Here is a 16318-nt window from a genome sequence, read left to right on the forward strand (position 1 = left end):
GCGGGCAGATGGCCGGGAAGGGACTCAACTCACAGTTATGCCGGTGCAACCTGATCAGCTCAGGCAGCTGACCACAGGCCTGGACCCGTGAGCCAGGCTGAGGCTAGGTTTTACTGCAGCGAGCCACCAAGGGCTCTGCCCCACAGCCTGCCAGTGTAAAGCAACCTCAGAGCAGCGTGACCCCCCCACCCCCAGTGAGGGGCACGGGGGGCTGTAGTGCAGACCCACCTCAGGAAGTAACACCCCAGCGAGGGTGCTGAAAACGACAATGATTAAGAAACGAACTAGGCCTAAGAGCCCCATGGAGAGCGGGCGAGGCCATTGGCTCCCTGCCTGCCCCATCTGGGCAGGTGTGTAAGAGCAGCGGCTGGGGATGGGGAAATTGCACTCAGAGCTGGGGAGAGACTCAGGCTGCACAGCCAGACCCCCCTCAGCAGATGGCTGGCACTCAGCGCCTCCCCCACACGGCTGCCAATCCCCACCAGCTCCAGCACCTGGCAGGATGGGGCCCTCGGCGAGAGCTGCCGCCACCCCCATGGGCCTGGCCTATGGAGCGCTTCCCATGGCGGTGCCCACAGCCTTTGTTCCGAGCCACACTGTGCTGGCAGATCACAGCCCCTTCTCTCCAGGGCCCCGCAGCCCTCTGCCCCCACCCCAAATACTACACGTCATAACTCAGACATCTGAGCGCCAGCCGCCTCCTGCCAGGGCACCCTCTGCCAGCCACGCACATGGAGACAGCCAAGCCCACCCTGCCCAAGTCTCTTCAGAGCCGGAGCCAAGCCCTTTGCAGGGAGCACACGCCAGCTCTGCCAGGGGGCAGGGCCCTTCAGTAGCCGCTGTAGTGGGGCCTGTTGTAGGGGGGCCCAGACCTACACCTCACCGGCTGCCGCCTCATGATGAAGCCGAGGGAGCGCCCACCGCGGCCTCTCCTGGTTGGGTTGTGGGGGTACGGAGGGAGGCTGGGAGCTGGGTTTCCCGAGAAGCCGGGGAAGGGCCCCGGGGCCGGCAGAGCGTGTGGCGCGTCCCAGAAAGCTTGAAAGCCACTGCCAGGACCTAGGGCGAGAAGCAGGGGGAACCACACAGATGAAAGAGGGTCAAGTGCCTGGCAATTGGGCCCAGCCCGTCCCAGCACCCAGGCCCCTCCTAGCAACACCCCTGAGCAAACACTAATCCTGCACACAGTCCTTCGGCTGCAGCTCTCCCAGGGCTTCACTGGCTGGAGCCTGGGCTGAAATGCAGCCAGCTCCTGGGTGCAGCCAGCAGGTATTTAACACCATGGAAGGATGGCTCAGGCCGGCAGGAAGGGCTGCAGAACCGCACAGCTCGACGGGGCGGGGCAGGGGCGGGAGTCAGAAGAGGTGATTACTTTGTCAGAGTTGGGCCAGAAGTCCAGGACAATCCTTGAAACCAGGAAGGGGAGGTAATGTCCTTAATTGGACCAACCTCTGGTGGGGAGCGAGAGAAGCGTTGGACGCACCCAGAGAGGTCCGGGCCGGGGGCTCAGAGGGTGGAACAGCCTGGTAAGGGTCAGGAGTTAACATGTTTCAAGGGACCACAAGATAAAGTGGCCTGTTAACACCTCTCCAGTCATGGGGGCGGAGGGGATAAGAGAGGGAAGATAACAAAAAAAAGGCAGAGGAGGGGGTGGCAGAGGGAGGGGTTAGTGGGTTAACAGGGCACTTCATCTCCAGTGGTGCCTGGAAAGATGTTAACTAGCTCTGCTAACCAGTGGGGAGGCTCCAAGTCTGTCCACACAGCGGACAACACCCGCTCAGGCTGCGGGGCTGGAAAATGGCGGTGTAGACATCCGGGCTTTGGCCACAACCCTGTAAGTGGGCAGAGTCCCAGTCCCCATCCCGAGCCTGACCATCTACACTGCAATTTTTAGCCCTCAGTCTGAGCCCTGTAAGCCACAGTCGGCTGACCCAGGCCAGCTGCAAACGTGCCCTCGGAGCCGCTGTCCCAGACCGGAGGAACAGCTCTGTGTAGTCAAACACTTCTCTCTCCCCCCACCAGAAGCTGGTCCAATGACACACGTTACCTCCCACCCTGCAGCTCCCATTACTGTAATTCACCGAGACGTCACATCTCGGCCACCCCCTGCTCTGCACTGGGTACCAAGCTGACAGGGGGAAGAGCGCCCCCTACTGAATCCCCTGGGATATACATCCCCCATGCAGGGGGCACGGCTAGGACTGGAGGATCTATGGGTCAGCCTGCCTGACTCAGCAGTTCTGCCCACCCCATCCCCAGCAGTTCTGACACATGGTTATTCAGAAGAGGCCAGGCCCGGCTCCAACACTTTTCCTGTCCGAGCCGGGCTGAGGGAAGCCAGGGGACCCATGCAGAAGGGGCATGGGAGGAACGAGTGTGACACCGAGGTCTCAGCAGATGCTGCCCAACTCCTCTCCTCGCTTGGTAAGATCCTGAACCACGCAGCAGAGGGGTGGAGGGGGAGCAGAAGGGGGCCAGCAGGGACCAGGAGTCCAGAGCAGGCCGGAGAAGATCGAGGGCTCAAAGGCGAGCGTGAGAAGCAGCACAGGGCAGGAAGACGGCAGCAGACCCATAAAGATGAGGAGCAGTTTGGGCTGTGGGAGAGCAGTCGGGGCAGAGATACACGGTCACAGCCGTAAGGAACATGGGAACTGCTGCATCGGATCAGACCGATGGCCCAGCCCAGGCAGCCAGTGACCAGTTGCTTCACAGGCACGTAAAAGAGATCCCAGAAGGTCCAACTATGAACCTGTCCCCCAGGGGCGTCTCCTCCCAGTTCCGGGTGAGTCAGGGCTGGCTCAGACCTCCTCTCTAACCCGCTGGAGCGTAACTGCAGCAATTCTGTACGTACCAGGTCCAGTCACCTCTGGAATGCTACTAAGCTCTTGGCCTGAGACACGTCATGTGGCAGAGAGTCCCACAGGTCAGTCACTTTCTAGTTTATTGAGCGACCTCCCGGTAGGGTTTGGCTGCAGCCGGACAGACGAGGAAGGAGCAGGGCTCAGAGTGGCGACAGCAGTGGGAATGGAGAGGAAAGGTCAGACTGTGCAGAGATCACAGAGGAGACAGGCAGAGCGGAGCAGCCACCTGCAGAGGAGGCAGGAGAGTAAGACAGAGAGGTGTCCAGACCAGACTGAACAGGAGTGGGCAGAGGGATTGAGGCAGGAAGTCGTGAGCGCCAGAGGCCTCCCTAGGTGAGAATCCCCCTGGGCCAGGCGCACCAAGGGGCGGGTGCAGCAGGAGCGTGGGACCCAGGACCTACCCTCCGCACTGTAGCCGGGGCAGTTGTCAAAGCTGATGTATCCGGGGAGGGGTGTGCCAGGCCCTGCGTGGCTGGGGAGGAAGGGGGAGTCTTCCTGGAAAACAGGATCCTTGGAGGGGCAGCAGAAGTCAAAGGGGGGCCAGCGTGGAGGGGGCGGCGGGCAGGCACTAGGCTGGGGCGTCCAGGACAGGCGGCTGTTGTCCCACTCAGACCCTGCAGAGTGAGATACATTCCTGAGCGCGGTGCCTGGGACGGTCACGGCAGCAGAGCAGGGCAGAAGGGTTGAGAGCCTTTGCCAAGGACAAGGACTCCAATCTGGGGGGCCGCACGGGGAGAAGGAACCATTTGAGACAAGGGCCAAGTTTGGGTCAGCTCCTTCCCCGCAGGCTGGCAACTCCGAGCCTGCTCCAGCCCCCTGCAGTTCTGGGGGGCCATGGCCTCTGGGTACGGCATCCTTGGGACGTGCCAGATTTCAGAGGCGCCAGCAACGCGTTGGCCGTGCCCGCCCCACGTTGGCTCTTGGCAGCACTGTGCCCAAGCCCCACTGGCACAACCTGGGTGCAGTGGGTGGCATTAGGGACCTGGGGGGGGGGGCTGAGGAGAAGAGCTGGGGGCTACTGCCATCCCCGCCCCCCTCACCCATAGGGGCCTCGTCAGCATCAGAGCATGGCCATGGGCATACACTCACAAGTGCGGGGAAGGTGCCACCTCCCACTCGGCAGCACGGCGCTCAGCCAGCTCCCCTTGCGGGGGCCACAGGCTGTCAGCAGCAGGAGAGAGGCGACCAAAGCCAGACACTGGCTGAGGAGGGGGCTGGGAGCCGGCATCAGGCTACCCTCTAAGCGGACAGGAGTCCCTTCCTCAGCCGCCTCCCCCGCACGATTGCCCATCCTGAGGAGATGCCCACAGCCCCTGCCCACCACCACCAAGATCTTTACCCCAGGGGCAGGGTGGAGCAGCGTGGGGCGCCGGGCAGGGGGTGGGCTGCGATCCCCACTCCAGAGTGTTTGCCTGAAAGGAACCTGAAGAAAGGAAAAAGCGGATCCATCAGCAGCATGGCCACCTCCCACCCCCCACAACCCCTCCCCCATCTCCCACCCCCTCTTGCCACAGCACACCCACCTCCACTCCCTCCTCCCCATTCCCACCCTCCCGCTGCAGGCCCACCCCCTCCTACTCCCACCAGCAGCAAGTGCCACCCTCGAGGGACGATCCACATCGGCGTGCCCGTCATCATGGCGTCTGGGCACTGTCAGCCCTCCTCTCCCACTCACCATCCTGGGTTCTCTTCTCCGGGATCTCGACGCCCCAGGCGTCGGCCACATGGGCCAGCAGCAGGTGGGTGACCCGGCGGTGGACAGCCCGGTTCCAGTGGACGCCGTCCCTGCTGCGTTGGCGCTCATCAAAGCGGAAGTAGTAGTGCAGGTCCAGCACGTCGAAGTGGTGGGTGCTGGCCAGGACGGCCCCATAGAAGTTGCCCTCGATCACTTTATGGGGCAGCTTCTTGCCTTGGTGCTGCAGCTGGAGGCAGAGCAAGGAGCCATCAAGCCAGGGCAGCAGGGCTCCCACCGACGGGGGGCAGGGGGTGCCACGCTTCAGGGACCTGGCCCCACGAGAAGACCTCGCTCCTGGGGACGGTCCAAGACAGCGGGATGGCCTAGCAGACACAGCCATTTTGAGGGGTGCGGGGCCCCTTTGCTAATAGCCACAGGCAGGGACAGGGAACACCAATGCCAGTTGGAGTGCGGGGGCCGAGCCCAGAGCTCCCGCCCCCGTCCAGCCTGCTGCCTAGCATGGGGGGAAGCCCAGCTGGGGGCTTTTCCTGCCTGGGCCTGTTTAGTTTTAACCCCTTGGGACCTGCCTGTCAGTGCAGGCTGAGGCTCGGGAATAAGGGAGGAAGAAGAGAACGCTCATCGGAGCAGGCTGTTTCCAGGTAGCCAGGGGCAAGGAGAATGGTAAAAGTTAATGGTAGCTTAGGTACAAGTGATCATGACTTGATCACAGTTATAAGGCGCAAACAGAATAAAGTCCAGGCCAGTAACAAATCTTTGGTGGCTGAATAGGGCCAATTTCAGTGAAAACCAATAGGAGGCAAATCAGTGAAAGGAAGAATTGAATCAGGAGAATGGGAATGATCACTGGGGGGGAATTGCTTAAGAATTAGATGCCCCAAAAGCCACAATCAAGGAAGAAGGATGTGCTGGTTAAATAACTGACCTGGGTTTAGAGTGGAAGTGAAGACAGCTAGAAAACAAAATTAAAAAATAATCTGTAACAAATGGAAGAAAAGGGAAATTGATAAAAAAAAAAAAAAAACATAAATCAAAAGATAGGAATTGAAGAAAACTGATAAGCCAAGTGACACAATGAGAAATCTGTGGCCAGCAGAGTTAAGAACAGTAAAAAGGAGTTTTTTAAATATTAGGAACAAAAAGAATCTTAACAATGGTATTGGTCCGTTATTAGATGGAAGTGGTATTAAGCAGAATAATGCAGAAAAGGCAAACGTTCAATAAACATTTCTATTCTGTATACGGGGCGGGATGGGGGAAAACACATGATATAAAGTTAGGTATTTTTAAATCAGCAGGTCTAGATAACTTGCATCCAAGAGTTAAAGGAGCTGACTGAGGCACATGCTGAACCATTAATACTGATTTTTAGTAAGTCTTGGAACACTGGGGAAGTTCCAGAAGAAAGCTACTGTTGTGCCAATATTTAAAAAGGTTAAACAGGATGACCCAAGTAATTATAGCCCTGTCAGTCTGACATCGACACCACGTAAGATAGTAGAGCAGCAGACATGTGACTTGCAATAATTGCATTATCTTCTTTTAATTCTTTATTAATCAACTCAACATAGGATCGATTTTCCAGTAACCCATCAAACCAACTTGATGAGATACCAAGTTTCATTAATAAAAGTAATAGAGTTGATGTAATATACTTAGAATTCTCCAGAATGTTTGATTTGATGCCGCACAAAATCTTGATTAAAAAATTAGAACAATATAAAATTAACATGGCACATTAAATGGATTAAAAACTGGTTAACTGATAGGTCTCAACATGTAATTGTAAATGGGGAATCCTCATCCCTGCGGAATCGGTTGTTGGCCCTACTCTATTTAACATTTTTATCAATGAACTGAAATAAAACAAAAATCTTCATCGAGAAAGTTTGCAGCCAGCACAACAATTGGGGGAGTGGGAAATAATGCCGAGGAGAGGTCACTGATCCAGAGCGATCCGGTTCACGTAGCCAACTGGGCAAAAGTAAACAGTGTGTGTTTTAATATGGCTAAATGTCAACATGTACCTCTAGGTGCAAAGAACGCAGGCCAGGGGATTCGATCCAGTGCCTCTGAAAACCACCTGGGGGCTGTGGTGGCTAATTAGCGGAACAGGAGCTCCCAGTGCCATGCTCTGGCCAAAGACCGAATGTGATCATGGGATGCATGAACAGAGGAATCTCAAATAGGAAGTGAGAGGTGATTTTCCCTCTGTATCTGGCACTGGGGCGACCATTGCTGGGATCCCTGTGCTCAGTTCTGGTGCCCACAATTCAGGACGGATGTGAATAAACTGGAGAGGGGTCAGAGAAGAGCCAGGAGAATGGTTAAAAGGTTAGAAAACCTGGGGGGGAATTTCTCTGACTTGTGCCAGACAAGATGATCTAACATCCCTTCTAGCCTTAAGCTCCAGGAACCTGTGTCTTGGAGATTTCAGAGTAGGAAGGGGATCGTGAGAGCTGACTAGGCCTGTTTCCATACAGTCCCATCGTGCCAGAGCAAAGGCCCAGCCAGTATGAGGCAGGGCCAGGCTGAAGGGAACCCCTCACCCCCCCAGTAGCACTCTCGGCCGCAGGAGGCAGCGGGGTAACTTTGGAGCTGTGACTAGGATGTCGGACAAGGCCTGTCCCAGGAGGGTGCCCTGTGGGGGGCTGGGTGACCGGAGGAGTGTGCCCGCATGTGCTGGGGAGCGATGCAGGAGCGGGTACCGGCCCCCATAGCAGTGGTGGGGGAGCCACGGGCTGGCTCTGCCCCTGGACTCAGCACCTTATTCCAGTCTCAGTCCCAGCCACACATCCCCCAGAGCACCCCCAGTGGGCAGCACCGGGGTCTGCAGTTTGCCTTACCTCTGGGATGAGGAAGCCCCCAATGATTTTGTGGCCTACGGGCATCGTCATGTTCCACACTAGGAGGCAGGTATGGGGCAGCACCTTGTCCAGCCGGTTGAAGGCCTTCTCCAGATTCACCCGGTACTCCATCATGGACTTGGCGCCATATCTGCAGGGGCGGCAGAGCAGACAGAAGTCATGGCCCTCGGGACAGACACGGGTTAGGATCCATTTGGCCCCCACGAGGAGCAACACTGGAGCCTGCAGGCCAGCCGCTCTGCAGAAACAGCTCCCCACAGCAGCAACGGCTCATGACCATTTCTACAGGCCAGGCTGGCCAGGCAGGCGGTTGGCAGGGAGGGGAGGCTGCCCCACCATCCCCCAGCATGGGACATTGAGTTTGCGGGGCGAGGGGGAAGCAGACAGTGAGACACCACCTCCACACCCCCGAGTAGAGCAGCGCGAGTGGCACCCCTAGGTGCTCAAAGGCCGTGGGCCTGGGCGATAGCCAGGGCAGAATGCACATGCAGGACCAAGTGCCCTCCTCTTGGGCAGGCGGCAGCCCCGTCACTGGTCCTGTCCAAGCCAACGCCCTCCTGGCTCCTCACGGGGCCTGCACAGATCTCTCAGACTGGACTGGACTAAGTAACGCTGCTGGCTGCACATGCACAAGGGGGACAGAGCCTGGCTGGCCCCACGGAGTGAAAAGCGGGAACGTCTGTCTGTGGAGCAGGCTCCTTGCAGGGACGGGACAGAGGAGCTGAGTCAGGAGAGGCTGGTTTGACCCTGCTGCTCTGTCCAAGCAGAACTGCACGGTAACCCCTGACCCGCCACAGCCAGGCCCCTGGAGGGCCACAGTTCCCTTTTCAGATCTGGTCACCTCCCACAACGAGGGTTTCAATGAACCAGCTGCCACGCGCCTACATGCTGCCCTTGGCAGAACCGATTCAGAACTGCTGATCTGTGTGTCACAGGCCCTGTACTGCCAGTGGAGAGTCTCCTTTAGCTGCACTGGCCAGGCTCTGGCAGCCAGAGGGGCTAAGTTCTCTCCCTGAGGGTGCTGCGCAGCCCCGTGTGATGCCACAGAGGCCCGAGTTACCCTGCCAGGGCGGGGGGGGCAGCGGGTACCTGCTCACATCCCATAAGCAGGAGTTGATGATGACGACGTCGGGCTGGGGCCCAGCCTGGAAGTCAGCCAGGATGCTCTCCATGTAGTCGGAGTAGATGCGAGTGATGAAGTAGAAGCGCACCAGGTGGTGGGCCGTGCGGTACTGCCGCACCTCCTTGTAGTTGGTGCCATTGGTCATCTCGCCCCGCATGCCACCTTCCACCAGGCAGTCGTTCTCGAAGCTCAGCTCCCCCTGGCAGAGACAGGACGCAGAGAGCCCTCATTGGCATGGCCCCCAAACCTTCCTATTGCCAGCAACGAGAGCCCTGCCCGGATACAAACTCTACAGCACGCAGCATGTTGGGCCACTGCTCGCAGGAGCCAGTGCCCTGCATGGGCAGCTCCTCCAGCGTGGCTGTACCACCCCCAGCTCTACCCACTGGGACAGGCACCAGCTCACCAGCAGCTGTCCCTAGTCGCACGAGTGTGTGCGAGCTGCTTGCTTGCACTAGCGTGGCCAGGGACAGCAGCGGGTGAGCCTGGTGCCTGCCCCAGTGGGCAGGGCTGGGGGTGGTACAGCCGCATAGGAGGAGCTTCCCACGCAGGGCACTGGCTCCTGTGAGCGGCAGCCTGACATGCTGCTGCTTTCACTGCTCCGTAGAGCCCTGCAGCTCCATGGATATCCCACATCCGTGGATATAAAGTCTGTACGTGTGCAGGGCTCTACCCACAATGGAGCGCTGCCCTCTCGTGGCCGCTGTCTGGCTAGCATCCTCAGAGGTCGTCCTCTGTCCGTCCCAGCCCAGAGAGCTGCGCCCAGCTACCAAGCCAGTGCCTGCAGCTGTCCCGTGAGCAAGGGAGCGACACGAGAGCCCTCCTGGGCACAGAGGAGCTGACCTGCCCCAGGACACAGCAAGCCAGGGCAAGGCCTGGGACTGGGTCCCAGAGCCCCAGTTCCAGCCCAGTGCTGTCTAATCACAAAGCCTGGACCCAATACCCGAGCCCCACAGGTCCCCAGCCTCTTCTCAAGGCCCCACCCCAGCACTGTGGGACATCACCACTTTCACTCTCTCTCTCTGGACAGCCGCAGTGCCTGAGCCCCAGCCGGGGGAGGGGGGAGCATAGTGGGACACTGCTATTCCAAACACTGGCCAGCAGGGGGTGCTCAGGTGGCAAGACATCCCCCATCCTACATGTGGCACCACAGCCGGTGGGAGGAGTGGAGGGGGGTGCACCAGGCCCAGGACTGTTTTGCTTATTCAGCTACATCTGGGTTTCAAAGCCTCCCACCGGAAACAAGAAACCATCCTCCCCTGCCAAGCAACACGGCTCCTAGATGACGCAGCTGGCCCACACCCAACAAGCTGTAGCTGCTTCCTCTACTGCTGAGCCGGGCCTGGAGCCAGGACCATGCACTCTGCATGCCTTTGGGAAGGCACCGGCTTGTCCGGCTACTGGTTACCAGGCAACCAGATTCGTTTTCTCCACTTCTCTTTATGCAGCAGCAGCGGCCACCCAAACTGGTTCTGCCTCAGCTGTTCCCACAGTGGGGGAGCACACACCAGCGCTGACTGCACCAGAAGCAACGGCTTTCGGGGGCGCAAGGCCCAGCAGGGGGCACCCATGGGCACGGAGGCCCAGATTGGATAAGTGCCCCAGGGAAATGGCGGCCGGGTGTGGTTGAGTTCCCCAGGCCTGTGGGACAGAGATTGGCTGCTCCGGATTCACAGGCACAACACCTTGGCTTTCAGTTGGGACTGGCTGAGGAGAGCATCCTTCTGCAAAAGCAGCACCAGGTCCTTGTAAACCGATCGCTGGACTGCAAGGGAAAAATGGAGACAGATAGCCCAGGGATCGCCTGTCTCCGGCGGAGCAACATCTTCGCCTCTTGGGCTCTAATGCAAGAACCAGCCCCTGGGCTCATTTGGGGCAGGGTGGAAGAGGCTCTTGCTCAGAATCGAGCGTGTCTGCACTGGCCAGGAGTGCGTGGCAGGCTGCAGCCGGGCGGGCAGATGTCAGGAATGAGACGACGTGCCAGCTGCCGTGCTGGGGGTGGGCAGGGCAGTCATGCTGCATGGACTCTGGGGGTGCCAGGGCAGTACTGTGGAGCGGAGACATGGGTCCAGCTCACCCAGCGCAGGGAACACCCCAGCTTCAATTACGGAGTGGGGCCAGAACAACAGGGCAGCCAGAGGGAAATCAGAGAAATCCACTTTTCTCCTTGCTGGGCTCCAACTCCGCGCCCCCCCGCACCAGGTGGCGAGTCCTGGCTGCCCTCTGCCTGTACCCAGCCAGAACGGCTGAGGAAGGGGGTTACCCCACGCAGCCGCTCTGTCTGTACAAGCCAGGGCAAGACCATGGTTGCTGACAAGGCAGAGAGCCTCGCTGGCGCTGCAGGGTGCTTTCAGTCCGGCACTCAGGAAAAACCCCTTTGGACTTAGAGCCAAAGACAGCTCGGCTCTACCATGGCCGAGAGGGGTCAAGGGAACCCACCCCCCATGCTGGGGGGCTCCGGCATTCCCTTAGGCTGACTCACCGGAATCCCCCACAATCACCACAAACTTGTTGTGCAGCAGTTGCTGGACTTCCTGCGTGAAGAAAGTGACCATGGTTCCTGCAGGCGGCAGCTCCTCAGCAAGAAAAGCCCTGCTCAGGAGAGAAGAGAGAGGAGACTGAAGCCTGCATCCTCCTCCACGCACGCTAGGAACGGCCTCCGCACCTCCCAGAAAAAACACACGGGCTGCCCGTGTGCTGCCCTCAGCATAGGGAGGCCAAACACAGAGCTGTCGGCCAAGATCAGGTGCAGCGCCAACAGGAAGCACAAGAGCAGCTGTTGGGTTCTAACTCTGACGTGTATTCAGGTCACGCTTCCCCCAAACCCTTTGTACTTCTGCTAAGAGAAAAATGTATGGACCATCCTCCCAGCATGCTTTGCACTTGGGCCAAGGGAGCAGGTAAACTGCAGGTGACCCCTCTTCCTGGTACCCGTAGAAACAATCAAGGACGAGGTAGGTGTTACGTGGAGGCTTCACAAACTGCACACTGGGTCAGGGTGCTGCATGCCACGGCTGGATGGGACAGAAATGGCAGAGTGACAGGGTAAAGTGTTTGGTCCCGTTGAAGCCTGGCCCTTATACCTGGTACCAAGGGAGACCTAGCACAGGACGCCTCTAAGTTCGGCTGACTTGTGGAAAACGTCATTCAAAACAAGATACAAAACGGGCAAGAACAGGTCTGGAAACCATAGGGTCCATCGTGAAAGTTGTAAAACCGAGGCGTGACATCAGCCCATCGTTTCAGAGCAGGTTCAGGTTTGCTCTGCAGACAGGTGTGTTAACCCTTGCCTGGCTGTACTGTGCTGATCCAGCTTTGTCTGCGCTTCATTAACCCAAACCGAGCACTACCAAAGCGACTCTAGGCCCTGGGCACTGACCCAGCGAGGCCAGTCGGACGGACCCAGGAGGAAGCGCAGAAAGGGAACTCGAGGTGCAATCCATGTCTCGCCACTGGAGTGCTGTGGCTGCTGCTCCTTGCCGGGCGGGAGGCAGAGCGGAGACCAGGGGAACTCAGGCTGGGATTCGGAGACAGGCTCTGCTTTTGCCCTGCACCGAGACACGCCGCATAGCGTGGGCCACCCCCTGGCACTGGGGCAAAGGATGAACCAGGCACAGAGCCAGGATGAATAGGGCCCTTAATTACCCAGCTACCCTGCCTGTTTTCCACCGGCTCCCCCACCCGTTCCGGGACAGCCCATTAGAACCCAGCCCGTTCTCTGGCCCGGGGCCAGGCGTTGGCAGCAGCAACCTCAGAGAGTGTGCATGGCCCAGCGTTCCTACCTCCGCACCACAGAGCACTGGGCCTGACGTTCAGACACTGAACCACGCAGACCCCGACCGGCGCCAACTCGGCCCTGCCCCTGGAGGCCCGACAGGAAAGAACGAGCCTTTCAGCTCCACTTCGCCCTGTGGCTTTTCCAAGGAGAGCTGTGAAGGGGGCGGGGGGCAGAGAAGCAGGGCTGTGCCCTTTCTGGCTCCTTTAGCCTGGAGTGAAGATTTATACGACAGTGCCAGAGAGAAATCCAGGCTCCACTGTGCCAGGTGCTGTACAAAGAGGCAGGCCTGGCCCCCAGGAACGCCCAGCCTCAGTAAAGGGGGAGCGCGAGGGACTGCTCTGCAGATGGGAGCGGAGGGAGGGCCAAGGTCACAGGGGAGTCTGCGGACACACTGGAAACAGCCCAGCTCAGACTGTGGCTTAGACACCCCCAGGGCTCTGACTGGAACAGGCTGCGCTGCCCACGGGCCCCAGAACTGCGTGGAGCCTGAACTTTGCCAGCACAGCTCCTGCGTTTCTCTCTCCCACCTCCCCCACATTCCTGGCTGACATCGCTATGCCAGCGAAAGCACTGCCCGGCCGCCCAGGCCCAACCCGCTATGGCAGCCTCCCCCTCGGCAGGGCTTGTCTTGTTCCTGGGCATGACTTTAACATTAGAGCAGCTGCCCTGTTTTTACAGGTGAGGGGTTACAGGACACCGACCCACCTGTGAATCCCCATCAACTGGGGAAAAGGGGGGTGGGATTCAGGCTGTTAACACCCGCTGCAGAGGATGAGAGCCCTTGGGACGAGTTCAGCAGCTTCTGCCCATTCTGGTCTCCATAGACCCCCCCCCCCGCCCCCTCCTCCCCGAGTCTCTCTCTGCAGGCTCCACTCTTGCTCATTCCACACCATATGTGCTACCTTGGGTAGGGACATGCTCACCCACGGGTACTGTTACACCGATGCAAGACCCATCCACTGGTGTAACAATACTGAGATGTGTGGCTTGGTCCCCATCCCACCTGCGAGTAACTACATTGCTCAAAGCCCTTTTATCCTGGCAGGATGGCCTCAGCGCTAGGGGCTGGGCTGCTTTCACCAGGCCAGCAAAGTTAGAGCCACTTGCGCACAGACAAGCGCCAAGGTACAAAAAACAGAACAGGAGCAACAACTGTGCACAGCTTTCCGGCCTCTCTCCATTGCCAAGACACAAAGCGCAGGGCACACCCCCGGGGCGAAACCCTGGCCTACCACAGCCCAGGGCAGAGCTCCCTTGGACTTCGCTGGGGCCCACATTTCCCCCCTAGTTTTTTTTCCTTTGTAGGTTTAGTTTAGCAAAAGTTTGGGATGCTGCTCTTGTACCTGCCTTCCCACCACCACCACCTTCCCCCTCGGGGTAGACAGGGCCCTAACTGGGCACTTTTGACAGAGCAATTTCAATGTCTGAGAGAGAAAAGCTAAGAACTATGTTATTGCAACAATAAGCCTAAGTGAGGAAGCACAAGCATCCAGTTCCTACAGCAATACTGACTAGACTGCATTGCAGCCCCAGGTGGGGGTTAAGTTACTCTCGGCCCACCCCAGGGCAGGGGGGTCTGTACCGCAGTGGTCTGGGTAGGGTCGGCACCAGATCAGCTACGGGTGAGAGGCGAGCAGGACACCACGCTGCCCTTTCTTTAACCATTATCATTATTAGCCAAGCAGGCAAACGCCTCCCCAGCAGGGCCCATGACCAGAACTTGCATTACTTACCACATTCCCCATCCCAGACAGTTCCTAGGTGGTTGTCAGCAGGTTGATCACAGTTTTCCTGGCTAGGGCTTATCCCTTACAGTGGGTTACGCTGACAGACCCTTGACTTCATGCGTCTTGGCCTCTTTTTCTTATCTCAGCTCCCACACCCATATCTCGGGGGGGGGGGGTCACCATACTGTTACATAGTTACCTATTTACCGCATTAGCTTTTGTCAGTTAGTTGCCATGGTATTTCTGTAACATCCCCAATGTTGACACCTGTAACTTCTGGTTATACATATTCCTTAGACTCTTCTTCAACTGTCAATAACCTTGTGGTGTCACACTTCCCATCAGTCAGCTCTCCTATAACTGCCCTTAATTTGTGGCTTCCTGTCACCTGCCCATCAGTTCCTCATACCAAACTAATCCTAAATCCTAATTAGTTATGCTCAGCAAACCACCTTACAGAACATACAATCGGCCAGACTGGGTGAGACAAAAGGTCCATCTGGCCCAGTGTCCTGTCTGCCAACAGTGGCCAGTGCCAGGTGCCCCAGAGGGAATGAACAGAACAGGGAATCATCAAGTGATCCAGCCCCTGTCACCCACATGTCTTGGGAACATGGGATCTCTCCTTGCATTACAGCATCAACCAACCTAATCAGGAAGGCTACACCATCCTACAGAGACAGCATCTTCTATGCCTCTTTATTTGGCTGCACAGCTCCAGCTTACTGTGAAATGTCAGAGTCTATCCAAAGACATGTCCGTGAACTTGTCCATTGCAGGGCTGAGATGTGAACTGCTATACTAACAGGTTTGCATTACATGAGACAGAAGCCCTCTCTAGCTCTCCGCCACCAGCCACAGCTTTCAGAAAAATATCCCTAGTGTAGACACGGCTAAACCAAGAGTAAGTTCTTCCATTAGCTTAAAAGCCACAAGTGGGACACAACAGCTATCTTTAGGTCTCCGTGCCTCCAGGCAAGGGTCATTTGGGCTCATCCAAGATGGAAGAGGGTTTGGTTCGTTATGTTTTTAACCCCTTCTCTGAACTGGCACCAAAGCAGAGGAGAGCCCCCCAGGCCTGCAGTCAGCACCATCTGCTTCCTTCAGACCCTTCACCCAGCCAGTCACCAACTGCCAGGAAGTGCCCACCCGAGAGTCACCACTGTGATCAGCTGTGAAGGTACCTGGAAGTACAGAGGAAAGTGAAGCAATTACCTCCAATGCGTCCAAATTCCAGGGCAAATGCGTTGGTGCAGGGAGAGAGCTGGGGCCTTTTGCTAGTAGGTACAGCCCAGCAGCCCACAGGAAAGCAGGCTTGGGCTGCATTAGGTGACCAAACACACGGGGTTAAAGGGACATCAGTCAGAAAACCAAATCCCATCTCTACGTGCAAACTTTCTGCCTGCTGCTGTTACAAAGGACCAACAAGGAGCTCTCAACTCAAAGCTAACAAAATAACCCCGGGTCCCCGGCCATGGCTCTGCTCAAGCAGCGTTCACCCCGGGGGGGCGGGGGGGGAACCCCATGGCCAGGGCCTGAGGTCACTAGAGGGGAGAGGAAAACAGGGGTATCCCCCCTCCCCGACATGGTTTTTTCATTTGCTTTGTGCTCAGTTTGCGTGGGTCTGTCACACAGCACCAAGAGGGTGAAGTTGTCACCCAACATTGCAGGTGCGGGTGGGAGAGGAAGGGGAAGCTCGGAGAGGACTAATCTTTTGGGGAGGGGGAAGGGGCTAATTCCAGCGGTGCCCCGATCCCCCTGAGCCACGTGCTCTCAGCAGAGGGCGCAGCGCCTGTCCCAGCCCCCCCGGCGATCGGAGCCCAGGAAATACCTGGTCATTGGCCCGGCCAAAGCCCTGGAGAAGCAGCGTTGGGTGACCCCCAGCAGGGCGCCCGGGGGCGGGGCGGATTTAGCACCCACTTAACAGCGCGGCGCGGCGGGGAGCGAGTCTGGCCGGGGAGACGCCCCCTCCGCCGGCAGCCACCCGGGTACCTGGCCCCAAACAGCCCAGCCCGCCCTGCGGGGCTGGGGGCGCGGGGAACCTCCCCGCGCTGGAGGGAAGCGCAGGCGGCGAGGTACCGCAGCTGTTCCCGGGAGCCCGGTCTCCTCGCCCGGCGCGAGCCGCGTTACCCCGCATCCACACCAGGCGGAGGGGTCAGGCCCGTGTCCCGGCCCCCGCTCTGATCCCCGTACCTGCTCCCCGGCGCCGAGCCCGCCTGCCCGCGGGGCGCATGGCCGGGATCCAGCCCAGCCGTCCCGCGTCCTGCTCGGC

The 16318-nt window shown here is 58.4% G+C and overlaps 1 protein-coding gene across 1 annotated transcript; it reads right to left on the minus strand.

Annotated features, from left to right (window-relative positions):
• Positions 1-800: 800 nt before the first annotated feature.
• Positions 801-16318, minus strand: PCED1A (PC-esterase domain containing 1A). Its single transcript, XM_075066730.1, has 9 exons — positions 16240-16318; positions 11024-11133; positions 10227-10306; positions 8508-8740; positions 7398-7548; positions 4534-4780; positions 4198-4281; positions 3260-3472; positions 801-1056 (listed from the first exon to the last, which is right to left on the minus strand). The coding sequence occupies exons 2-9, from the start codon at positions 11094-11096 to the stop codon at positions 830-832; spliced, it is 1308 nt and encodes a 435-aa protein (XP_074922831.1). The 5' UTR covers positions 11097-11133; positions 16240-16318; the 3' UTR covers positions 801-829.

The sequence above is a fragment of the Chelonoidis abingdonii genome, chromosome 5, assembly GCF_003597395.2.
Source record: "Chelonoidis abingdonii isolate Lonesome George chromosome 5, CheloAbing_2.0, whole genome shotgun sequence".
NCBI classification, from domain to species: Eukaryota; Metazoa; Chordata; order Testudines; family Testudinidae; genus Chelonoidis; species Chelonoidis abingdonii.